At 46.1% G+C, this 27,418-nt stretch overlaps 1 protein-coding gene across 1 annotated transcript in view; it reads left to right on the top strand.

The window, feature by feature from the left end:
- CALCR (calcitonin receptor) overlaps positions 1-27,418 on the top strand; it is a 493,707-nt gene that overhangs the window by 426,015 nt on the left and 40,274 nt on the right. The window contains exon 11 of the mRNA XM_029587050.1: positions 14,686-14,727. Within this exon, the coding sequence (XP_029442910.1) occupies positions 14,686-14,727 (42 nt within the window). The remainder of the gene's footprint in view (positions 1-14,685; positions 14,728-27,418) is intronic.

The following is a 27,418-nucleotide window of genomic DNA, read 5'->3' as shown; positions in this document are numbered from 1 at the left end:
GCCCTAACCCTGATACCAGTCTGAGACAGCTCCCTCCCTGCATTACTAGTGAGAGGCTGGCTTCACAGACAGGGGGGAGCTGCCTGACCCTCACTCCTGACTTCCCCCATGTCCCAGCTAGTGAATGGTGTGTGGGTGAGGGGGGGGGAGGATGGTGAAGTCTGAGACAGCTCCCTCCCTGCATTACTAGTGAGAGGCTGGCTTCACAGACAGGGGGGAGCTGCCTGACCCTCACTCCTGACTTCCCCCATGTCCCAGCTAGTGAATGGTGTGTGGGTGAGGGGGGGAGGATGGTGAAGTCTGAGACAGCTCCCTCCCTGCATTACTAGTGAGAGGCTGGCTTCACAGACAGGGGGGAGCTGCCTGACCCTCACTCCTGACTTCCCCCATGTCCCAGCTAGTGAATGGTGTGTGGGTGAGGGGGGGGGAGGATGGTGAAGTCTGAGACAGCTCCCTCCCTGCATTACTAGTGAGAGGCTGGCTTCACAGACAGGGGGGGGCTGCCTGACCCTCACTCCTGACTTCCCCCATGTCCCAGCTAGTGAATGGTGTGTGGGTGAGGGGGGGGGGGAGGATGGTGAAGTCTGAGACAGCTCCCTCCCTGCATTACTAGTGAGAGGCTGGCTTCACAGACAGGGGGGAGCTGCCTGACCCTCACTCCTGACTTCCCCCATGTCCCAGCTAGTGAATGGTGTGTGGGTGAGGGGGGGGGGAGGATGGTGAAGTCTGAGACAGCTCCCTCCCTGCATTACTAGTGAGAGGCTGGCTTCACAGACAGGGGGGAGCTGCCTGACCCTCACTCCTCCGGGGTATTGTGATCTTCCTGCACACAGTGCCCTATCCCTGATACCAGGGGTGTTGTGATCTTCCTGCATGCAGTGCCCTATCCCTATTAATACCAGGAGTGTTGTGATCTTCCTGCATGCAGTGCCCTATCCCTATTAATACCAGGAGTGTTGTGATCTTCCTGCATGCAGTGCCCTATCCCTGATACCGGGATGTGTGCAAGAAGATCACAACACCCCCGGTATCAGGAATAGGGCACTGTGTGCAGGAAGATCACAACACCCCCAGTATCAGGAATAGGGCACTGTGTGCAGGAAGATCACAACACCCCTGGGATTAGGGATAGGGCACTGTGTGCAGGAAGATCACAACACTCCTGGTATTAATAGGGATAGGGCACTGTGTGCAGGAAGATCACAATACCCCTGGTATCAGGGTTAGGGCACAAGTTCTAGTCACATTGACTGATCACATTACTTGTTTTGTCAAGCTACCAACTGTTTCCATTTCCCATCCCCCATATACTGTCAGTAGGAAACTTGGTAACATGAATAAATAAGAGGGCAGCCAATAGGAATACATATTCATTCCTAAACTGACCTTAACTGACCTGAAAAGTGTCAAATTGTATCATTTTCAGTTAGTGCGCACTAACTCCCAGTTAGTGCGCACTAATCGGAAAAAACTATTTTTAACGATTTTTTAACTAAAAAATCGTGCCTAAGACGATTTTCTTGCCCTGCCACACGATTTCTATCGTTAAGACGATATGGAAAACGATTCACATCCCTAATATCCACTCGACAATATATTTTAAAGAGATTTTTAATTACTTTTAATATACATCATATACTGTGTATTTTATAACATTGAACGAAAGTGAAACATAACAAAATACACAGCATATGTGTACATTAAAAACAATTACTCAAAAGCCTCTTTAATATACATTGACTTAATACTCAAGTTTTGGGGCCTTGCAGCCGCTCTGCCATACCCCTGATGCTTCACCTTGGCGTGGGGGGGGGGGGGGTTACTGCTGCCACACTGCCTTGCTTCCATTCTCTTGATGCTTCACCTTATTTATTATTATTTAAAATAAGTGTGTATTCCGCCTTCTTCCAAAACAATTAATTCAGTGAGGATTACAATTTTAACATCCACAAATTAATACATATCACACTGAATGAAAATAAAACGCGTGTGTCAGTTTCTGGATGCTAAAATTGTAATTCACGCTGAACAAATTGTTTTGGAAGAATTAAGAATGCAAGCTTTTTAAAATAAATTAATAAATAAGATAAAGCATCAGGAGAATGGAAGCAAGGCAGAGAAGCAGCTAGATCTCCTACGTGTAGCATTATGGGTGTGGCAGGAAGACCACCAAAGTATAGTATAAGAGGTAGGGCAGTAAGGAAAAGGGGCAGTTAGATCCCCAGGTTTAGCATTGGGGTATGGAAGCATAGCAGGGTGGCAGCAAGACAGTCAAAGTGTAGTCTGGGGTATGCCAGCAAAACCTCCATGGTGCTTTCAGTCCTCCTACTATTCATATAGAAATTCTGGGAAACCCAGCAAAGGTAGATTTATTTTTAAGAAGCCCTATTTTCGAAATTGTTCAGGTGCTAGCCATAAAGAATGATGGATCACAATATCCCCTACTATTGAAAAGACATTTGTGAGGCATGCTGGTTGGTAGGCAGTATAACGCTGGACCACCTTGGTCAGGTCTGCCAGACCATGGACTTGTGTTCTCAATATGCCAACGGATCTATGTCCATGTCTTTTCTGTGACATTCTAACTGACAGAGCCCATCAATTTCTGTCTGAGGTCTCCATTGCTGGGTTGGGGTGAGGATCTCTATTGCCTGCTGCTCTAGCTATGATCTATTGCAAGAGAAAGACAGTTCTCTGGGGGCAATATTGCTGTGGTGTATTAAGGTTGGGGAAGAAATGGTAGCCAACAGGGTACTGCTCGTGTTCACACTACCACTCTTTCTTTTCCTGTATCCCTACTGCACATTTGCCTCTGGCACACCTATTCATATGCCCTAAGTAGCCACCACTATCTCCTTCCTATAAGTGAGATGTTGGGACTGGAGGGTAAAATTCCCTTTCATCCATGGGTCACAAAGCATGGGAAACATGTAAGTATTGTTTCTGTCAGGAATTTATTTTTCTCTTTCTCTCTCTTGTACCTGCTACAGCAAAGAATCCATAAACTGCAACACCTCTGCTTTCAGTCCCTCTTGCTCATGGAAATCCACTCATTTCTCCTCCAGAATATTTCCTATGGGGATGACCTCACCCAGGGTAGTGCTCTGGAAATTAGATCTTTCATGGCATCCTTGAAGGTCTTCAGGACTTCTATAAACTGCCTCAGCACTACCCAATCATGATGCCCCAGGGGGCGAGCCTCACCTATCTCCACTTCCAGGAATAGGTCATGAAGGGGAGTCTATTGCCCCACTAACCTCTGCAGCATCAGAACAGTTGGAATTCTACTGTGCCATCATCTTGAATCAGCCACTAATGAGGCACTCCAATTTCTTCCTGATTCTCATGGAGATGCTGTCCACTCTTCATGCTATGGTAAAAATGCCTCACTATTTTCCTGCACTCCTCTATCATGTCCTTCAGGACTGGAATGCCATATTTCTTTCCCCAGCATCAGGGCAATTCTAAATATCAGGTGCAGCAATAAGTAAAGTAATGGATTCCCCAATAGCCTCCATCTTCCAATTTCCTTTTCATATTTTCTCCACTGTCTTTCACAAAAAAGAACCTGCAAGAACACTTCTACCTCTCCAGTATGAGTGGTATCGATCACCTGAGTGTGCAGCACAGCCCACCTGCACCCTGTTGATTTGTCCCCACTAGAGTTACTGCCTGGCTCTACCTCAGCCAGAACCACTAGTGTACCATCAGGGAGAAGTAGGCATGTGTAGAAGTCATACTGTTTAGAAGTCACTACTTAAATGCATGATATTCCTCTTCACCCTGACTAATACTAGCATGGGGACCCCATCTGACCCTCAAAGCAGAAGCAGCAGCAGAAATAGCAGAAAGTCATAGAAAAGAAGATTTTTTTTCCCACAGCCCCTTCCACAAGTCAGGTGACTGGTCATCAGCCCACCAGCCTTGCATCGTCAACAGCAAGCCACCAGAGAGCAGATGGGGTGGTGTTCTGTAGTACTGTCCCAGAGCATGAGGCAGTCAGCATCAAAAGTCATGACATGTTGCATCAGGGAACGATTGCCTTGGATGACCGGCCCTTGCAGATATTGGAGAAGATGGGCAATAAATGTCTACTGCACATTTTAGCCCCAGTTACAAAGTGTTCTTCAGGACTATATTCGGCAGACAGGTTTACCCAACCAAGCATTAGCAGTGCCATACTTACATGCAGGCACAGCTTCTGCTTTGAGGGGCAGATGGAGTCCCCAGACCAGTATTTGTACCCCCTCTTGATGCCAATGGTATCAGGTGGTATTTTTGTAGGTGATACATACCAGCAATTGTCCCAGTACCTTTCCTCAACTGATGGCCTTACCACAGTAAATACGCTGAGTGAAATGCAGGTCCTCCCACACTTAAAATTGCTTCCACACCATGGATGTCTTACAGGGTCTCCTCTCCCTCTCTGGATCTTTAGGGGGTGCTATGCTAGCACTGGGGTTGAGGGAAGACTGGGAGCTAAAATGCCAGGGGAATCACTCACACTCTAACAACAATGCTTGCTTTTCTTGGGAAGTGGTCTCACCCCCAACAGTTTCATTTGCCCCCTCCTCACTAGAGTCTAAGACTATGTATTTGACTAGAGGCCCCCAAATTCTCTTTGGCTAGTAGCTCTTCAATGTCTGTGACAATTCTTCCTCTGAATCAGTTTTTGTAAATAATGCCTCCATTACCTGAGTAGTAATCATGGTGGAGCACAGTGCTGGTTTTGGTACAACTGTTCTCCTGCCCCTACTCTGCTCATGCCAGCCTCTACTGTTACCTTTTGCTCTTGCTCCATAACAAGGAAGAAGGGAGGGAAGTAGGTAGCGGTGGCACATACCTTACCTTTCTGCTTAGTGGCAGGATTCACTTTTTTCTTACTATTGATACTGCCAGTGTTTGTGTCACTGGAAGGCTTGGCTGACTCTGAAGGAGTATCCATTTGTCTGCCCCAGCCATTTGCCTGCCTGCTGCCATTTCCTCCTCTATCCTTTCCTTGTAGTGGCATAATGAAATTGAAAAAAAGTGACACTGGAGTTTTTGATGTCACAATGTAATTTTGCAGTATACTGTTGTGTACTTTCACCAATACCATTTAATACTAAGTAACTGTTTGTCTCATGCACAAGTCCAGAGAATGAGTACACTTTAGTGCTTAGCTAGCAGAGTTACCAGCTTAGCAGTTGCACCGTCTGCTGACTGGCAATGCCTAATGAACATGGATAGGCACCCATTAACCCTCACAGTGTGTCCTTTTGGCTTTAATTGCCTCTTTTACTTCACCTTTCAACCATGATGGCAGTCATTTGGTCTTCCTTCAATTGTTTTTAATGCATGGAATTATTTTTATTTGGACTTTCAATATGGTTTTATTTTTTAGATGTTTTGGCTGCCTTTGACACTACGAGTCATTCATTGTTAATTAAAAGATTGAGAAGTTTTGGAATTGGTGGGAACAATTGCCTGGTTTAGATCCTTGCTTACAGGAAAAGGAGCAAAAAGTAAAAATTTATTTATTTATTTATTTATTTATTTATTTATTTATTTAAAGGCTTTTATATACCGGAGTTCATGCACTTGTGCATACCACTTCGGTTTACACAGAACAAGGAACAGAAAATTACATCAAACAGATTGAACAATTAAACAAATATACAATTACATCCAACAATTGGTATAAATAACATGGCTAACTTAGTAGGAACTTAGAGTTTGAGGTAAAGGAGAGAAATAGTACCAAGTGGTAACAGAACAATGTTAATAGCTAAATAATAAATATAAATAGTAAATACAAATTCTTATAATAAATACAGGTGTTTACAGATTCCAACTGCTATGTTTTAAATTCCAGAGTGCCACAGTTTGATTTATCTCTGACCCTGTTTAATATGTGTGCACTTTCTGTTTGATTATAGGCACTTACATTATATCTTTTAAAATTTACATAGGAAACAGCAACTGAATGTCATCTATTTCAAAGGATCTTCATTTGGGGATGGAAAAGGCACAAAGTTGTTTAAAGATATAAATAAGTAAATGTGTTCTAATAAATTAATACTTAATCCAACTAAAATGAAAGCAATCTGGTTTTCTAATGCCCCTGGGCCCAGCTCCTTGCAGTTATCATTAAATACTATTCCAGTTTCTTTCAAGGATTAAGTAAGGAATTTGGGTTTTCATTTTGATGGAAACTTAGCAGGGTTTTTTAAATTACAGACTCTAATGCCTGTAAAATAAAATTTTTCCCCCCAAGATGGCTTTTGGACACTTGTGCCAGCTTTTTTTATTGGCAGCTTTGAACGACTGCAATCCTCTTTATATGGGCTTGCAGAAGATTCAAGTTAAGGCTCTTCATGTGTTCCAAAATTCAGCAACTAGGTTAGTAATTGGGGGGGGGGGGGGGAGGGCTTTCCTTGGGAGCATGTTACCCCATTATTAAGAGAATTATATTAGCTTCATATTGAACAAAGAATCACGTTTAACATTTTGTACAAGTTTTTATCCTAAAAAGGGTTGGCCTCTTCCTATCTGACCAATCTATTTACATGTTATGTATCTTCTGTTAGGCTTCGGTCTGCCAATAATGGTTTTTTGTGGTGCCCTCAGGTTTGTTCATTTTACTGATTCACGGGGGGGGGGGTGTCTTCTCAGTCATAGCACTGTTCTATGGAATGCCCCTGCCATTAGTGTTGCGCGTCCTGTCCACGCTCGGCCCGCTCCCCTTGTCCCTGCTCTGGCGGGTCCTGGGCCATCCCTGCCCTGCTGTTGCTGCCAGCTCCACTCGTCCACGGCGTCCCGCAGTGGCGTTCACCGGGTCTTCCACTACTCACCAGGCCTCACAGCAGGACTCGGTGTCCTCCGTGGTGCCAGCCCCACCCCTAGGCTCGCGGACCACCCAGCCTCTTAAAGGGCCAAGGGTGGCTCCCAGCTCCACAGTGTGCCCTGATTGACAGTAATATTTAAGGAAGTGGTCAGACACCACTTCCTTGCCTTGGCAATTGGGTCATACACTCCGGGGTAGTTAAGTTTGACTGCTCTAAGTGTCTCCTGTTCCAGCATCTCCTGTTCCCTAGTCTCACCCTTTGGACTGATATCATGGTACTGGCCTCTGCCTGTCTTCTGACCACATCCGGACTAACTATTGGTAATGACCCCTGCTTCAGCTGACCATTCTGGACTGGCCTTAATTCTTGCTATCCACTCGAACACTCTATTCTGGCTTCCTTGACCTCTGAACCTGCTTGGACATTGCCCACACACCCTTGTTTGTGGTAGGCACTCCCCTGCGCTTACTCTAGGAGACCCTGCAAGGCCCACTTATGACCAGTTGGCCCGGGTACCCAAGGGATCAACCTGCAGAAACCCCGGGTTGCTATTGGCGAAGCTCCAGCTAACCTCTGTCTCCTCCTGTGCTCCGCCTCCTGGTGGCAGGCACTCTCTGGGTCTGACCAGAGGGCCGTACCAATTCTGCACCAGGCCAAGGGTCCACCTCAAGCGCAACAGTTTGCCAAGGCCATGGACTTGGAGTCTCCCGCCCTGCAGGCCATCCCTGACATAGCCGCTCATGTCCGAGAACAAGTAGTTCTGGAAGCATTAACTTCATCCATGGAGAAACTACTCTCTCAGCTAGAGGATTCTGTTATGGCCAATTCAGAGGGTCTGGCTCAAACCCTGCCCCCACAGGCACCAGTGGCCCTCCCAGCTCCACCCTGTTTCATCGGGGATCCGTGCCTCTGCTGAGGCTTCATTAACCAATGCTTTATGCAGTTCACTTTACAACCCTCGCTGTTCCTGAATGAAACCACCAAGATCACCTTCATCCTCTCATGCCTTGAAGGGAAAGCCCTGGCATGGGCTTCCCCACTTTGGGAGCGTTCTGATGCCATCCTCCGCCATCTCTCCCAGTTCATTGCCGTTTTCTGATGGACCTTCAAGGATCCCGGCCGACAGGCGATTGCGGGCCACCATCTACTCCACCTCCATCAAGGTTCGCATTCACTCACTGAATTCAGAACACTGGCCACAGAACTAGGGAGGCAAGAGGACTGCTTATGGGCACTTTACCTAGAGGGTCTGTCTCCTGACCTTAAGGATGAACCGGCTGCTCGTGAGATCCCCACATCTCTAGAAGTCCTGATTTCCCTGGTCGGCAAGATTGACCACCGCCTACGACAGCGGCACCAGGAGGTGAAGCGCCTCCTGCCCTACGCCCATCTTGTGCAACATGTCCTCAGTTGAAGGCCTTAATGGTGCCTCCTCCATCACCTGATGAACCTATGAAAATTAACAATGGACACTTATCTCCAGAGGAGCAGCTCCGACGCAAGAAGCAAGGCCTTTGCCTGTATTGTGGCAGTTCCGGACACCTCCTACAGTCTTGCCCCATACATCCAGGAAACTCCAGAGCCTGAGCCCAGCGGGGATCCTGAGCTTGGGCACTACTGTTGCTGGCCCTCAATTACTACTTCCTGTAACCCTCCTTAGGGAGTCATGTTCCTTTGCCACTACCGCCCTCGTGGACACTGGGGCGAGTGGTAATTTTGTCCTGGATAATATCATCATGCTACTTCAGATCGTACTTCAACCACTGGAAGTACCTCTCTGCATTGCCTCGATCCAGGGGGAGCTCCTCCCTGGACGCATTACTCATCGTACCGTGGCCTTTCGCCTCACTGTGGGAACCCTCCCTGATGAGGAAATCTTTTAGTTTTGAAACGTTCCATGTGTCCAGTAATCCTAGGACTTCCTTAGCTCCAGTTACACGCACCCCACTTAGAGTGGCAGTCCTTGCAGCTAACTCAGTGGGGCCCTCAATGCCAAGACCGCTGTCTGTGACAGGTGTCCCCAGCGGTGACCGTTCTGAACTCTACAACCCTTTCCAGGTTACCTGCTCCATATTCTGACTACAAAGATGTGTTCTCCAAACAAAATGCGGACATCCTACCTCCACTCCGAGAATTCAATTGTCCCATTGAATTCCTACCAGGAACCATGCCCCCCAAGGGCAGAACCTACCCTCTTTCGCTTCCAGAGACCCAAGCAATGTCAGAGTACATTAAAGAAAATTTGAATAAAGGATTCATAAGACCCTCCAATTCCCCAGCAGAAGCTGGATTCTGCTTCATGAAAAAGAAGCATGGCAGTTTACATCCATGCATAGACTACCGTGGGCTAAATGCCGTCACTCACAAGGACAGCTACCCACTGCCACTAATTAGCAAACTGTTTGATAGCCTACAAGGGGCGCAGATCTTTACAAAATTAGATCTCCGAGGGGCATATAACCTAGTACGAATCCAACCAAAAGGACATCTGGAAGACCGCCTTCAATACGAGGGACGGCCACTATGAGTACGTAGTAATGCCCTTCGGACTCTGCAATGCCCCTGCTGTCTTTCAGCGTTTGATGAATGAGATCTTCCAGGACCTGTTATACTCATTGTCTTGGTATATCTGGACGATATACTGATCTTTTCAAACGACCTGAAATCCCATCATTCACATGTGCAGACAGTCCTCCAACGCCCTAGAGACAATCACCTCTATGCAAAATTAGAAAAATGTATTTTCGAACAGTCCTGCCTACCATTCCTGGGCTACATCATCTCCAATCATGGCTTTACCATGGACCCTGAGAAACTCCAAGGTATTTTAGGTTGGCCCCAACCAGTAGGCCTCCGCACCTTACAAAGATTCCTCTGATTCACAAACTATTATAGAAGCTTCATATCACTAACTGCTCCACTCACTGCCATGACTAGGAAAGGAAGTAACCTTCAAGTTTGGAGACCCCAAGGCCCAATCTGCCTTCCACGCCTTGAAAGAGTCCTTCTGCACTGGTCCATATCTACGTCATCAAGATCCTAATCACCCCTTCATCGTCAAAGTCAACGCTTCCGCCATTGGAGCAGGGGCAGTCCTGAGTCAATATTCCCCCCCAAGGGGACCTTAGTACCATACTCCTACTCACACAAGTTTTCTGCCATGAAGCAAAACTATACGATTGGGGACAATGAACTCTTAGCAGTGAAATTGGCCCTTCAAGAATGGTGCCCCTGGCTAGAAGGGGCACAGCATAAGTTTACGATATTTACAGACCACAAGAATCTCAAATATTTAAAGGAAGCCCAGCTACTGAATCCTAGGCAGGCCCACTAGGCGCTGTTCTTCGAACGCTTCAACTTCAAACTCCACTACCACCCAGCAGCAAAGTATCTCCATGTGGATGTGCTCTTTCACTCCCTTGAGCCAGAAGATACACCCGAAATTCCTAGGCACATCATCGACCCCGCTTGCATATCAACTGCAGTTACCAACACAGTACCAGCCAGCAAGATGGTGGTCCTGCGCCGTCTTCATGAGTGCGTGCTCCGTTGGGCTCACAACTAAGTTGGCCAGCCATCCTGGTTGGGCCTGGATCCTCGAGATGCTTAGAAGACAGTATTGGTGGCCTAGTATGGTTAAAGACTCACGTGATTATGTGGACTCCTGCCCTATCTGTGCACAGCAAAAACCCCCAACTGGCCGCCCATGGGGACTCCTCCAACCTCTTCCAGCTCCCACTGAAACCTGGTCAAGCATCTCTACTGACTTCGATCTACCCCTATTGAAAAGCAACAGTAATCTGGGTTATCATCGACCACTTTTCAAAAATGGCCCATTTCGTCCCACTACAAAGTCTCCCCTTGGCTCCTGAAATAGCTAAGCTCTTCCTGACCCATATATTCCACTTGCATGGGTTACCTAGAGAGAGTCTCTGATCGTGGGCCTCAATTCGCTGCTAAATATTGGAGATCTCTTTGTAAAAAATTTGATATTACCTTGAATCTGACAATTGGCCTATCATCCTCAAGCGAATGGCCAAGCCGAGAGGACAAATCACTCCTTGAAGATATTCCTACGATCTTATGTCAATGACCAACAGGATAACTGGACTGACCTCCTGCTGTGGGCAGAGTTATCCCACAATACCCACATCGCCTCTGCCACTGAAGTCTCACCATTCTCAGTAGTCTTTGGCCACCAGCCATGCCTGCCTCTACCAGTGTCTCTCTCCGTACCCTCGCCTGCAGCCCAGTCCACAGCACAGACAATATGTCAACTTTGGATTCAAGTCAAGGAGAGACTCAGCCAGGCAGCAGAGTGGGCCAAACTTTTCACTGACATTCATCCGACCTGGCCAGAATGTTTGGCTGAGCACTAGACATATTAGATTATGACTTCCTTCACAACGACTGGTTCCAAGACTCATCGGACCGTTCCCGATCATCCGACGCATAGGAGCGGTTACTTATCAACTGCAGCTTCCCACCTCCATGGGGATCCACAACACATTCCATGTGTCTCTCCTCAAACCTCTGGTATTGTCTGGTGGGCCAAGACATCCACCGGCTCCACTGCAAGTCTCCGCTGAACCCGACCCTACTCTCCAGGGAAGAGAGGTCCTCGACGATTATCGGTGTCGAGGCCACTGGGAATACCTCCTTACCTGGGAGGGGTTTGGGGCTGAAGAGAATTCTTGGGAGCCCTCTCAACATTCTTGACAAAGACTTGTTGCGGGTCTTCCACAAGGCTCATCCAGACAAGCCACGACCGAGGAGGGGGGAGGCCTAGAAGGGCATTCCATCTGTGCTTGGCCCGCTCCCAGGCCTGCTCATCTCGCCCCTGTTCCGGAGGGTCCTGGGCCGTCCTCCCCCACTGCTGCTGCCAGCTCCACTCATCCACAGTGTCCCACGGTGGCGTCCACCGGGCCTTCCACTGCTCATCAGGCCTCACGGCGGGGCTTGGCATCCTCCATGGTGCCAGCTCTGCCCCTAGGTGCATACGGACCACCCGGCCTCTTAAAGGGCCAAGGGCATCTCCCAGGCGTGCTCTGATTGACAGTAATATTTAAGGAAGTGGTCAGACACCACTTCCTTGCCTTGACAATTGGATCATACACTCTGGTGTAGTTAGTTTGCCTGCTTTAAGTGTCTCCTGTTCCAGCGTCTCTCCATTCCCTGTAGTACCCTTCGGATTGATCTTACGGTACTGACCTCTGCTTGCTCTTGACTACGTCTGATCGCTGCCTGGAAGCGACCTCTGCCTGTCCACTGACCACGTCTGACTGTTGTCTGGAATTTGACCTTTGCCTGGATCTGACTACGCCCGGACTGACTACTGGTATGGACCCCTGCTTTGACTGACCATTCTGGACTGATACTCTGGCCTTGATCCTCACTATCCACTCGGACACTCTATTCTGGCCTCCTGTGACCTCTGAACCTGCTTGCTTGGACATTGACCATGTACCCTTGTTTGTGGTGGGCACTCCCCTGCACTTCCTCTCCAAGAGACCCTGCGAGGCCCACCTAAGACCAGGCAGCCCGGGTACCCAAGGGCTCAACCTGCGGAAACCCAGGGTTACTATTGTGAAGCTCCAGCTAGCCTCTGTCTCCTCCTGTGCTCCGCCTCCAGGCAGCAGACACTCTCTGGGTCCAACCAGAGGGCCATACCAATCCTGCACCAGGCCAAAAGGTCCACCTCCAGCGCAACAATTAGAACTTAGATATTCGATTAGTAATGTTTCATTAACATCGGAAGTCATATTTAAAGGTAGCATTTGCTTGATTTTATGTATTGTTTTATATAAAATGACTGTTTATTTGTACGGTTATGTTTTATTGTGTTGTATCTTTAGTAAATAATGGTATACACCCCAGAATTCTGTGAACTCAAAAATGTGTTATGTTCTGTGTGCTAGAGTTAGACAGTGGGCCCCTGGGTCGTGGTAAGGATAGACTACCCACAGGGAGGAGCCCTATGGTGACTCACCATGACAGGCAGAGTCTCAGTGATGATGGACAACAGAAAAATAACTTTATTATACTGCAGTGGTACCCGAGGAACGGGTAATGAACTTAGTCCAAGATGTAGGACCTGCAAGCAGGTCTTTTCTGATGATAACCCGCAGCACAGGATGGTCCTGGAAATATTTCCTCTCAGTGGTGCTTGTGTAGAATATCTCTGGTAGAGGCCCATAGTGCAGAATAGGCCGGAGACAGTAGATGGATGTACACAAGGTAATAGAAAGCCGGTGATAACCCACAGCGCTGGGTGCCCTGAAGAATACCTTCTCTTGTTGATGTCTGTGCAGGCAATATCTAGTAGTGGTCCGCAGCGTGGGGTGGCCTCTTCTGTGCACAACAGGGGGAGATTTTACAAAACAATGCACGGTAACGGGAGTAGGGTTTTCCCAGTTCCCTCCCATTAAGGAGCGGATTGGGAGGGAACTTCCCTATCCACCTAACTACTCTTCTTACCTTTTCCCTTCTCCTCCCCAACCCCTGTTAGATTTTTTTTGTTTGTTTTCTTACTTACCTGCACCTTTGGAGCAGAAGTTACATGCACTGACCAGCTGTTGGCGCGCATTTCCCCGGGACGGGGCCTAATGGCTGCTGTCCCGGCCGGCCCCCACTCCTCCCTGCCCAGGACATGCCCCCTGGCCCACCTTTTTGAGACAGGCCGGCACTTCTGTACATACCAGGGGATATGCGTGTGGCTGGGCCATTTTTATTATGCGCTCAGCATGTGCTCGGCCCAGCCACGTGTGTATCCCTCAGTTTTAGCATGCGCAGAACTTTGAAAATTTGGGTGTAAATGTATTAGGCACATAAAGAAAGTTTAATGATGTGGGTTTGAGTAGTAGATGAAAAATAGGATGGCAGTGCCTTGAAAAGTTAATTAAGTTTTGTATTATTAAAGAATAAAGTGTATTGAAATTTTTTGTTATCCCCTGAAGATGCTTTAAGCCTTTGCACTGTTCTAAGTTTTGGTTTTACACATTAACAATGCCAGAATGAAATCACTGCTTTTACAGCTATATGGCATTCAGGTAGGTGCCACCAAAAGGCTGGTCTCTTCTGGTTTGTTTTCCACTTTTCCTTGGTGCCTGGTTGGTGATTTATGGTAATTACATGTGTATAAGAAATGTAAATTGAATTTTCTTGTTCTGCTCCTGCCCTGTCTTCCTGCAAATATTCTAAAGCTCTGGTAGAAAAAAACAGGCAAAATATGCTTATTTTTTTGTCTAGAACTATTAGTCCTGAAATTTCATGCCCTGATTATATTACATAGTGTGAAATATATCACAGAACATCATTATAGCAAGCTTTCTGGTAACTTAAAACATGCCTATATTAGTACTGGGAATAATTTACAGCCAAACACTTGATATAGGACAATGCTGGTATAAAATAGCAATTTCAAGGAAATTATTTGATGCTAGAGTTTATTCTTTTGAGTCGGAAGTAGAAGGAACAATTTTCAAAAGCACTTTAGCATCTGCTCTTATCTGTACCATTCTCTTCCATTACCAACTTCTGAGGCCATGCTGTGATGAACATCTAGAACTGCTTTCTGACCTGGCACGTTATGCTCCTTCTCTAGCTATAAGGAAATGCAAACCCAACTTTTAGAGGTTGCTTTTATATCTTAAATTCTGTCTCTTCCTGATCATAGTGTTGATGATTTCGTTTTATCTGTGTATCTTGACTAATTGTGAGCTGCACAGACTCTCTCTCCCATGTGTATCTAAATAGCACTGAATACAGTTAGCAGCACTTTAGAAATAAATAGCAATAATTAAAAGAACATCTAAAATATAATTGTGAAGAAAGCTAATAATTTCTGCCTTTTTTTTAGGGTTTACTTGTTGCAACTATATTCTGTTTCTTCAATGGTGAGGTAAGTACTATTTAAATACTCATGAAACAATCCATATTCAGCAAACATTTTGGGGGTAATATTCAAAGGCATGTAAGAATGGTAACAGGCTTTTAGAAAATGGGTTGTACCTGTGAAAGTGCAAGCAGAAGTGATTTCATCCGTACTTTTATACAGATCGCCAAGAAGTGTTCCTGGGATGGAGTCGGGGGCAGGGAACTCATCCATGCATATAGTTTTAAATTTTGGAAAAATGTACACAAATATCCATGTAGACATTTACACCTGCTCTTTAGCAGGTAATATTGTGCATGGTCCCACTAATTTCTGGGAAATGAGGGCTGTTATAAGATTGGCCTTCCTAAGTGTAATTTGTTTTTATTGAACACTATATATACAGACCAATGCTATGTGGCAAGGAATAAGATATTTGCATTCTTGGGTACAAATGCATTTGAAGTTTTAGAAATTTAAGAGGAGCATTTATTAATATTTAACAATGAGCTCTTATTTGAAGGGATTGTAGTATTGAACAATTGTTGGAGTACAAGCCTATTAACGTGAAAATCGTGTTTGAGTTTTCTATTTACCCTTTTTACCATTCATCATATGACCTTGCCAGATACACAGTTATGGAAGTAAAAATCTCTCCATAGGTTTGAAAAGGCAATTTGGCAAGACAAAAAAATTTTAGCCAGTCAATGCTAGGTTCCATTAGAGAGATTTTTCCTTGCACTAATACTTCTAAAGCAATGACTAGAATCAAGTTATATGAGGGTACATCTGCAGAACTATAACCAACAATAAAAAGATGTAGCAATACTTTTCTACCAATCAATAGTGAGTCCTCACCTGAAGCACGGTGCCCAGCTCTGGAGACTGTATTTTCTAATGGCTACAATCAGAACTGTGACAATTCAGAGGAGAGCTAATAGGGATGTGCAGAGGGACGCCATACGTTGCATTCGTGATTCGGATTCGTCGGGGGAGCAGATATGTTGTATTCGGCCGTATGGTGCCCCGCTGCATTAATACGGCGATTTCTATTCGTGTCCCAGCTAAAATTAAAATTAACTACACCCCCCCCCCCCCCCCAAGACTTACCAAAACTCCCTGGTGGTCCAGCGGGGGGTCCGGGAGCCATCCCCTGCACTCACACCCTCTGTGTCGGTTTCATCATGGCGCCGATAGCCTTTGTACCGGTGCCAGTGGTCAGCCCCTGTCACATGGTCATCGGTGCCATCTTGTGCTCCTACCATGTGACAGGGGCTGACCACTGGCACCGGTAGCCCCTGTGACAAAGGCTATCGGCGCCATGATGAAACAGACACCGAGGGCGTGAGAGCAGGGGATGGCTCCCGGACCCCCCGTTGGACCACCAGGGAGTTTTGGTAAGTCTTGGGGGGGGGGGGGTCAGGAGGGTGGGGGGTTTGTTTACATTTTTATTTAGGTGGCTGTATAATTCGGCGAAGATTCGCGTATTCGTGGGGAATCGCGATACGTTTCACTTCCCCAATAATAGTGCAATATACGTTGTGGATCGCCAATACGGCAAAAATGAATGCACACCCCTAAGAGCTAACAAAATGGTACAGAGTGCATACCACAAAAACTATGAAGTCAATATTCAAAAGCCATTTAGAAAGATAACTGAAAGGTTATCCATCTATATGGCTACCTGGCTATATTCAGAGCCATATGCGGCTAAATTCTAGTTGTATCCATCCATACTTGACAAGATTCACTCTTCTTGAACACCGGACTGTTAGGGGGATGGGGTACTGGGGAAGAGGGAAGGACTATAACACAAAATCTATACGCTGTATGCATTGTATGATTTATGTTTGCCGATGCAACCTTTATTATGTTTATATGTTGCGTTGTAAACATGTTATATATTTGAAAAAATATATATTAAAAAAAAATTCTAGTTGCATGCACTTAGAATTTAGCTGCATAAGATGGGGAGCATTCAAGGGGCGAGTGGAAGGTGTTTCTGGGTGGAGCAGAGTTAGCCACATAAGTTATATGGCTTACTCTGGTCGTGCAGTAGGACTGTCTTAATGTTGGCCAGTAGGGGTGTGCATTCGTTTGCAACGTATATGCCATATTTGTTGTATTTGTGGGGGTCACGAAATGTATAGTGAACCCCCACGAATACAATGTATCACTAACGAATAAACCCCCCCCTCCTGAAACCCCCCCTCCCCCCCCCCCCCCAAGACTTGCCAAAAGTCCCTGGTGGTCTAGCGGGGGTCCTGGAGCGATCTCCTGCACTCGGGCCGTCGGCTGCCAGTATTCAAAATGGCGCCGATAGCCTTTGCCCTTACTATGGTAAAAGGGCTACCGGTGCCATTGGTCAGCCTCTGTCACATGGTAGGAGCACAAGATGGTGCCAGCCATCCATTGGGGGGGGGGGGTTTGTAGTTAATTAAATTTAAAGGGTTGGGATAGGGGTTTTTTTGGGAATACATTTGTAACTAATGAATGGATCTGGGTCCCCCGAGAATGGATGCAATGGATTTGGGTCCCAACGAATATGAATACCGAATGGGACGAATCAGTCCCTGCTATACATCCCTATTGGCCAGATATACCTATCTGGCTAAATTTAAGATAGCTGGAGATATTCTGCGGTATGGCCACACTGCTGAATATCCCCATTAAGTTAGCCAAAGGGGAGGAGTTTATGAAAATGAGGGGTGTTTAACATTGCATGCGACAGTGTAATGCACATTTTATCACTGGAAATAACTACACCTTTTTTCCTGGTGTTAAGTTGTGCAATATGCCTGAAATGGGATTCACAATATTTATTCTGAATCCTGTTTCAGGCAGGGGAGTGAGACTCTAAGGTGACACACATATTTGTGTGCAATTTTTTTGCAACACATTTGTATGAGAGAGAGACTGTTTATAAGGCTCTCATATAGGTCAATTATTTATACCATTGTAGGAGGGTGAACTACTAACTAGAGGTGAGGTTTTGATGGTGGTCTAGGGTTTGGAGGCCAGTTTTACATGCACAGTCAGACATACAAACAATACATCAGTGAAGATTTGATGTGATTTGGAATGAGGAAAGGTACACAAAGATGAGATTTCTACAGTGTACTCTTGCCCTAGCTTGATAGGTATTTACCACAATGTGGGTGCTATTTAAAGCACTAAAAATAGCACACATTGCAGTAACTCAAATTATCCTAACCATGCCCATTTTTTTTGTTTAATCGCAGGCGCTATTTATGCAAAAATCATATCAAAATGATGAACCTAGGCCTCAACTAGCCACTCCACATCTGAATGTTTTACCTTATGAGGCTAACTTTAACGATAGATAGATATGAAATAAAGCAAAAGTTCCAAAACCTCTCCTCAGGGACCCCCCAACTATTTGGGTGGAAAGAAGGAAAATGCACAATACATGTTTGCATGCAATGGTAGTAATAGTTGCTGCAGATATTCTGAAAATTTGACAGGATAGGCATCCCTGAGGACAGGTTTGTGAACCAGTGTCCTAGAGGAGAAGAGGGAGAAAGAGGAGAAGAGGGATATGATAGAGGAATTCAAGTGCAGTAGCTCGCCAATTTAAATAATGCACAAGGGATAAGAATTTCTCAGTGGAAAGGAAATTAGACAAAGGGTAATACTATGAGGTAGACTCAGGACAAATGTAAAGAAATATGTCTTTAGAGAAAAAGTGGTGGCTGAATCAAATTGCTTCCCAGTGGAAGTGATGGAGGCAAGAACAGAATAGAAATTCAAGAAACAATGAGACAAGCTCTAAAACTTCTAAGTTACAAGAAAGCGGGGGAGAGAGAGAAGGAGGAAGGAGAGGGCTACCGGCTAACCCCCTGCTCCCCAATATCTGCCATTAAGGAGGGCTTTCTTTGATTTCATCTGCTGAGCTCGCTCATTAGCCACGAAAGCCCCGGGACTTTGGAACAGCTGAGGCAGAGTGCGTGAGCACGTTGGAAGGGGCGTGGCTACCTTCATAAAATCATCAGCGCGCTGAAACGAGTCGGGGAGAGAGAGAAGGAGGAAGGAGAGGGCTACCGGCTACCCCCCTGCTCCCCGATACCTGCCATTAAGGAGGGCTTTCTTTGATTTCATCTGCTGAGCTCGCTCATTAGCCACGAAAGCCCCGGGACTTTCACGTTGGAAGGGGCATGGCTACCTTCATAAAATCATCAACGGGGCGGTGCATAGATGCCGCCGGCACGACGCCTAAGCCGCGCGCTCCGAAGGGGCGCGCAGCTTAGTCCACCTTCGTCCGGGTGAGTTTGGGTGTTTGGCCAGGAACTTTGTCTTTGCTAAAATCTTCTTCGGATGGGGAAGAAATAGAAAGCAAGGACTCTGACTTCATCACCTGCGTCCCAAGTGAGTACCGGCCCAATGGATCAACATGTGGTGAGGCAGAGGGTTGATCCAAGTGAGGACGTCATTGGGAGCCTATCTTTGGCTTCCATTAGACCAGGAGAAGGACCCGTTTTACCACCGCAGCCTTGTAAGAGCCCATCCACTGAACTGGCGACAGAACTGGTAGGAATCCATCCCTTGGAAGTAAGTTTGGTAACCCGAACTGAAAACCAAGGGATTGAAAAATCATTGATTGAAGTGTTATCGGGAGAATCCATACCAGTTCTTTCTAGTAGCACTGTCAGAGATATTACACCTGACAATGTTACGTTATCTGATGTATGGAAAATTATTTCTAAACTAGATAACAATATTGCCATAATGAATAGATCATTGTCTGCTGTGATAAATCTAAACACTGAGAAAATAAATGAACAAGGGATAAGAATATCGGAGTGTGAAAAAGAGGTTTTAGACTTGAAAGAGAAAATGCAAGTGGTTCAGTCATCTGGTAACACTTTTATACATGATAGTCTAACTATCCACAAGGAATTAGAACGAATGGAAAATGCTCTGAGGTTAAAAAACTTGAGATTGGTAAACTTTCCAATTACTCGTTTATTGTCACCATTAGAAATGTTTAAAAAATTTCTCAGAGAAGTGTTAATGTATCAAGATGAGGAATTTCCTAAATTGTCAAAAATATATTATTTTATTAAGAAAAGGGAAAGAAATATTCAAGATGGTGGGATAGAGTCTCCTCCTAGTCTAGGTATTTCTACCTTCTTGGAGGAATCTCTGGACATAATCGAGAATAGGGCTACTCTTTTCATTTCTTTTCAGTCAGAACAAGACAAAGATAGGCTATTCAAAAAATTCTTTCTTCATAAAGATGTATCTTTTTGTGGTGCCAAAATTCAAGTTTTCCATGATGTAGCTAGAGCCACCCAAGCAAGGAGGAAAGCCTTCCTTGCTTTAAAACAACGTGTGGTGACTCTAGGGGCATCTTTCTTCTTGAAATTTCCGTGTGTATGTTACATTAATTATAAAGGGAAAAAATTTGGTTTTTCGGACCCACTGCATCTGGAAACATTTTTGTTAGATAAAACGCTATCAGAAGTTTGAAATATATATAAATGGTAAAGGGTACTTAAGAAAAATAAAGTCTCCTTCCTCCATATATTGTTAAGTAAATCTAGAAAGGGTCCCTAAGGTTTTAAGGGGGACCTATAGATGTTTCTTTTCTTGACTTAGGGGTAGATTTTCAAATACCGCGAATAGGCGTACTTTTGTTGGCGCTCCAGGCGCAAACAAAAGTACGCTGGATTTTAGTAGATACGCGCGTAGCCGCGCGTATCCACTAAAATCTGAGATCGGCGCGCGCAAGGCTATCGATTCCGTATAGCCGGCGCGCGCCGAGCCGCGCAGCCTACCTCCGTTCCCTCCGAGGCCGCTCCGAAATCGGAGCAGCCTCGAAGGGAACTTTCCTTTGCCCTCCCCTCACCTTCCCCTCCCTTCCCCTACCTAACCCCCCCACCCGGCCCTGTCACTTACCTTTGTCGGGGGATTTACGCCTCCCGGAGGGAGAAGTAAATCCCCGCGCGCCAGCGGGCCGCTAGCGCGCCGGGACGCAACCTGGAGGCGGGTCCGGAGGGCACGGCCACGCCCCCGGACCGCCCCAGGCCATAGCCACGCCCCCGGGCCCACCCCCGGAACACTCCCGACACGCCCCGAAAACGCTGCTGCGCTCGGTCCCACCCCCGACACGCCCCCCTCCGAAAACCCCCGGGACTTACGCGAGTCCCGGGGCTCTGCGCGCGCCGGTAGGCCTATGTAAAATAGGTTCACCGGCGCGCAGGGCCCTGCTCGCCTAAATCCGCCCGGATTTGGGCGGATTTAGGAGGATCTCCCCCAATTATGTTTTATGTGCACCATTTAAGATAAAGTTGTTGGAAATGTATTATTTGTTTAAATAATTGCTTTGAATATGTGGAGTACATATTGGTTAATGTGTTTTCATGATGTAATAAATGAAAAAGTTAATAAAGAATAAATATAAAAATAAAAAAAAAAGTTACAAGAAAGCAAGGGTAAAATTAGAGATCAAGTAGGTTCTGTGGTCCTGCAACATATTAATTTTTGTGCTACTTTGTTTCAGTTGAACAAATATATGTAATCAACCCAATTTACTGTCTATTGTCAGCCCTTTGTGGAATTGGTAACCATGCTACATTATAAATAATACATTTTGCTATCAATATTAATATGAACAATTTTTGGAAGGAAAAACCACCACACACACATATATATATATATATATATATATATATATATATATATATATATATATAAATCTGAAAATTAATTTTATGAAGTTTTTTTTATAAATACCAAACATTTTTTTAAATGATTAATAGTGTATGGCATTGATAAATATGCTGTGATATTTTGGGGAATTTCCATCCTTCTTTAAGAGAGAAATCAGCAACAATAAAACATGCATTATTTTCTGAGTTATGAGTCCTTTCAAAATGCTCTGGGGGTTGATATTCAGAAGATTAATGTGGCTAACATTTACTTTTAACTGCATAAATACAGCAAGTTAAAAATCCCTCCTCCAACTGGCTATATTTGTACATTCAGAGCCTCAAAATGTACAAATTTCGTTGGTCAGTAAAGGGGCCAGATCAGAAATGTTCCCAGGGCAAGTTTTCAAATTTAACTTTCTAACATGATATTCAGTGCTAACCAACTAAGGGGGTCATTTTCTAAGGAGTTACCGCAGGAGATAAATTCGCAAATCGCGCTAACAGCCGGCCGTACGGCAAAACAATTCGAGTGCAGGAGGTCGCTCCCGGACCCCCGCTGGACTTTTGGCAAGTCTTGTGGGGGTCAGGAGGCCCCCCCAAGCTGGCCAAAAGTCCCTGGGGGTCCAGCGGGGGTCCGGGAGCGATCTCCTACGCTCCTGACGTCGGGGGACAAAAAACAAAATGGTGCCGGCGCTACCTTTGCCCTGTCATATGACAGGGCAAAGGTAGCGCCGGCACCATTTCTACAACGCACCGCAGGCCCAAGAGTAAAAGATCACACCGGGACCCCCGCTCTGGACCCCAGGTAATTTAAGGCATTTGGGGGGGGTTCGGGAGGGTGGGGGATTTATTTTAAAGGGTCAGGGTGGGTTTTAGGGATGTTTTAGTGTGCCGGTTTTCCCGCCCTCCCCCGATTTACGATTTACACGATATTTACAAAAACAAAACCGCGACGATCCGATTCCCTCCCCCCCCAGCCGAAATCGATCGTTAAGACGATCGATCACACGATTCACATCTCTACTATCCAATGCTATCCTCTCCTTTATTTCTCTTCTCCCAGTTCCATCCTCCTTGTTATTTGTAACTGCCTTCTTCTACACCACCAAGTTACTTTGTTATTTATTATTATTGTGCACCCCTGTTTAAATGTAAACCAGCATGATGTGATTATATCATGAATGCCGGTATATAAAAATCTTAAATAAATAAATAAATAAAACATGCTTAATGAACTTGGTTAGCCTTGCTGAACCTGTAATATAAGTTTGTCTTAAGAAGAATCTTCTATGAGCAAGGTAAAACTCAATGATTCCTTTATCAATTGTACCCTGTTTTCCCCTTGGAAAATAAGGTGCTTAATTTATTGACATGAGCAGAAAAAAATAGTGCCAGATAGTGTTTTCCTGAGAACCGCTCCTGTATGATGTTGAATCTATTTAAAGGCACTCAGTGTTCCATTTCATTCAGGCTCATCTTGGACCTATTTGACATGCTCCTTAAAATGACAACTGAAAAAGGATTCTTATTTAAACTTTAAGAGTAGCAAGTGAAATGGCAACCACACAAGAACATTTCTGTCTCCATTTAGCAGAAGGATCAATATTTTATAACACTTTTGGTTTTTCAGAAACTACATCGCTGCAGCTTAAAAAAAATGAAAGGACGGTTGGTGTGGTGTGTCAGGAGGCTCTTTAAAATCTTTCTATCATGCTCATTTAAGAGAAGAAATGTAAGAAAAATGAATCCACAGTGGCACAATTCAGCTATTTATTCATGAAATTTTGTTAAAATAAAATGTTTCTGCTACCATTACCCTAATGCAGGGGTGGGCAATTCCGGTCCTCGAGGGCTGCAAACCAGTCGGGTTTTCAGGATATCCTTAATGAATATGCATGAGAGAGACCTGCATACACACTGCCTCAGTGTGTATGCAGGTCACTCTGAAATCGGAGCAACCTCGGAGGGAACTTTCTTTCGCCCTCCCTTCACCTTCCCCTCCCTTCCCCTACCTAACCCCCCCCCCCCCCCCCCGGCCCTATCTAAACCCCCCCCCCTTACCTTTGTCCCTCGATTTACGCCTGCTAGAAGCAGACGTAAATCTACGCGCGCCAGCAGACTGCTGGCACGCCGTCATCCGACCCGGGGGCTGGTCCGGAGGCCTCGACCATGCCCACGGGCTGGCGCCACGCCCCCGGTCCCACCCCCGAAACGCCACATCCCGCCCCTGAAACGCCGTGTCATTCGGCCTCGCCCCCGACATGCCCCCTTAAAAAAACCCCAGGACTTAGGCGCGTCCCGGGGCTCTGCGCGCGTCGGCAGCCTATGCAAAATAGGCGCGCCGGCACGCGAGGGCCCTGCTCGCGTAAATCCGGGCGGATTTACGCGAGCAGGGCATTTAAAATCCGCCCGTCAGTGTCTAGAGGGACTCTGGTCTAATTTGTAAGGAAAACCTTTGTGACATCCTTCCTGGAATTATTAAGACAGGCTTCGCAAAGGAAACAGAAAATGTCATTATGCCACTATAAAATTCACAGTGCTTACAACTCTGCTCTCCCTTCTCAAAAAGGATATAGTACACATTAGGGATGTGAATCGTTTTAGGACGATTAAAATTATCGTCCGATAATTTTAATATCGTCTTAAACCGTTATGGAACACAATACAATAGAGATTCTAACGATTTATCGTTATAAATCGTTAGAATCGTGAGCCGGCACACTAAAACCCGCTAAAACCCACCCCCGACCCTTTAAATTAAATCTCCCACCCTCCCGAACCCCCCCCAAATAACTTAAACATTTCCTTGCCAAATCCTACCTCCTTCAATCCCCCACCCTCCCGAACCCCCCCCCCCCCCCCCAAATGACTTAAATTACCTGGGGGTCCGGAACGGCAGCGGTCCGGAACGGGCTCCTGCTACTGAATCTTGTTGTCTTCGGCCGGGTTCCGGCGCCTCGCTGAACGACCTCCTGCAGTCGATCTCCTGCCGGCGCCATTTTCCGTACGGAAAACGATTCGCGGCGGGAAATCGCTCCCTGACCCCCGCTGGACCTCCAGGAACTTTTGGCCAGCTTGGGAGGGGGGCCTCCTGACCCCCACAAGACTTGCCAAAAGTCCAGCGGGGGTCCGGAAGGACCTCCTGCCGTCGAATCCTGTTGGTCTATGGCCGCCGCCATTTTTCGGCGCCATTTTGGAAAATGGCGCCGGCCAAAGACAACAAGGGTCAGTAGCAGGAGCCCGTTCCGGACCGCTGCCGTTCCGGACCGCCGCTGGACCACCAGGTAATTTAAGTCATTTGGGGGGGGTTCGGGAGGGTGGGGGATTTAATTTAAAGGGTCGGGGGTGGGTTTTAGCGGGTTTTAACGATTTTAACGATATATCACGATATTTTACCCCCCCAAACGGCAACAATACGATTCCCTCCCCCTCCCAGCCGAAATCGATCGTTAAGACGATCGAGGACACGATTCACATCTCTAGTACACATAGAATTGATAAAGAGAAAAACACACATGCTCTTAAAAGTTTCATGAAACAATTCAGTGAACCTGAAAAAATGTCAGTTTACTCAAATTATTAATTGAAGCTTTTTTTGAAGAAAAATCTGAAAACTATAAAACATATTTGATTGGGTCATGTGGCCTCCTTTTGTATTTTCTAAAAATGTTGGCATTTGCAAGCACTATTATGTATGTTAAACATGGAGTCGAAAAAAAACAGGTAAATTGGAAGCTATCTAAACTTGCTTTGGGAGACATGCATGGGATATGAACATAGATTGTGATTATAGAATTAAACTAACAGCCACATTTGGAAGACGGCATGCACAGTAATAACTCACTCAGCCAAATCATTGACTCTGGGAGCCGAAACGCCTCTCGGGCTCCTCTCGGCATCCTGCCTCCCCTTCCATCCCGAAATAATTGCACATTACACATTAATTTTGGTATGAATTGGCTGCAGCTTTTATTTATATAACAGTTAATATGAACTCAACATTATAACGGTTCACCCACCTGGGCCAATCTTACGGTCTTACCGCTCCTGTGGCCACGCCCCCCTTTTGTCGCCCACCACGATTCTAGCAAGGCGACATTGCTTCCGGCCCCCTGCTGCGTTTACAAGCAAGGGGGCCCTGACTCCGGGCTTGGTCCCCACCCATTTTACAACCCGGCTTTTGTCAGCCCCGCGGCTGACCTATGCCTAATATTTCTCTATTGGCCTGGGTACCCGCCACCAGCGCCAGGTAGTGTTTACACTTGCCTGGTGCCCCCCCAAACCAAACCTTAGCTGTGGCCACTTTACACCCATGTGTAGTTACTTTCAATTGTCTCCTGTATTTTGTTATTGAAAAGGTCATACCCTATATCAGATAGGTGTACCTTGTCCTGCCGGTAAAAACCTTCGCACTGTTGATTGGCCCATGTGTGCCATATCTGACAGCCCCCCATGTGCATCAACCATCCTCCATCCTGTTTAACTTCTTCTGGGCTCTCCCCCATAACTTTTGTTTCGCAAATTTAATGCGTGAAATTATGTCAGACCAGCAAATAAGGACTCCTGGAAACACCAATTGTATTATCTGTAGGTCCCTCTTTACCCGCCTTAACAGATGTCTGCATGACATTACCCCTAAATCGTTACCACCCAGGTGTATTATAATGATGTCCGGTCTGGCCAACGAATCCCTCTTGACCCGAAGTGTGGGCAGTAACTGCTCCCAGCGCATTCCACGCATTTCCATCAAAGTGATGCGCACCCCTAGACGTGCCAAGCCCAGGTGTGGGCCGTATTTTTGCTGCTGTGCCCTCTGTTCCGCCCAATGCACGAATGAGTGCCTCATGATCCACACCTGTTCCGACCTAGGACACGATTCTGCAATGAAATAAGCAAATTAATCAACCTGTTGTAATATGTCGGCTCGATCCAGCCTGACGTAGGAATTTATCACGGCAGAGCACCATCTCCCTATCTGTTGTATGGCCTCTGTTGTGAACCCTGCCTGCGCTGCGCTAGTGGCTGCTCCTATTCTGAAAGAGTGTGTCCCAAAGTTATCTGCATTCTCTCCTATCCCAATTAGGGTTTCCTTAAGGATCGCTGAAAACTGGTATCGCGTTAAGGGGGCTCCGTCCACATGTATAAGTAAACGATCCCCTTTTCTAGGACGCACGGCTTGATATTTCTCTAAGTTGGCCAACGGGCAAATGACCTGACTGTGCAATTGTCTTAGTGTCACATTCGCTCCCTTCCCAAATTGATCTGTTTTGGACGTTGGTATAAACATCCTCATCATGTCCCCTTGCTTTGTGACATTCCGCATCAGCATTCCCGTGTGACCGACATCCTCTTTGATGGCGCCACCAGCTCGCCAACGCGTTAAGCGCAGAAGAAGGCTAGCATAAAAGCTAATCTAAATAATTGTGTCTCGAATGTTGAATGGCACATGCTGCCCAACCTATGCCACATTAATATTAATAAATCGTGCATTTTGGGATGTTGCCCGTCCCTCTGGGCCCCTAATCTCCTTCCCCAACCCTTCAACATTTTTCGTGTCAGAAATCCTTTGGTAGGATCCCCCCAACCAACCTTGGGCTCCTATGAAAAATGCCAGCCCCGCTAACTGCTTCACTACTATACCCCTGGACAGTCCTGCTTCCTTGGCCCATGCTATGTATGCCACAATCTGTTCCTCTGCTACCGGTCCTTTTTTCCAATCATATTGTCTCAGGAAGGAGCACACTCTCTCGTATCCCCTGCAATAAGCATCCCACGTCACAGATCACTGCAACAGTTCTAACGTGGTTGGCGACCAATTGCCATACGTGCTCCGGTACTGGAGTTGCCAGTTCGTCGGCATCAGGTACCTGTTTGCAGAACAAAGACCATTTAGCACGAGATAGAGAATCAGCCACACCATTACAAGCCCCTGGAACATGTCGCGCCTTTACAGTGGAATTAATGCGCAAACTACTTAGGACTACCTTCCAAAACAGGTCTGCCACCTATGGACATTTGGCTGACTGTTAATGACTGAAACCACG

The sequence above is a fragment of the Rhinatrema bivittatum genome, chromosome 2 (assembly GCF_901001135.1).
Source record: "Rhinatrema bivittatum chromosome 2, aRhiBiv1.1, whole genome shotgun sequence".
Taxonomy (NCBI): Eukaryota; Metazoa; Chordata; class Amphibia; order Gymnophiona; family Rhinatrematidae; genus Rhinatrema; species Rhinatrema bivittatum.
Note: the sequence above shows the minus strand (reverse complement) of the source record. Positions and strands in the feature narration are given on the sequence as shown.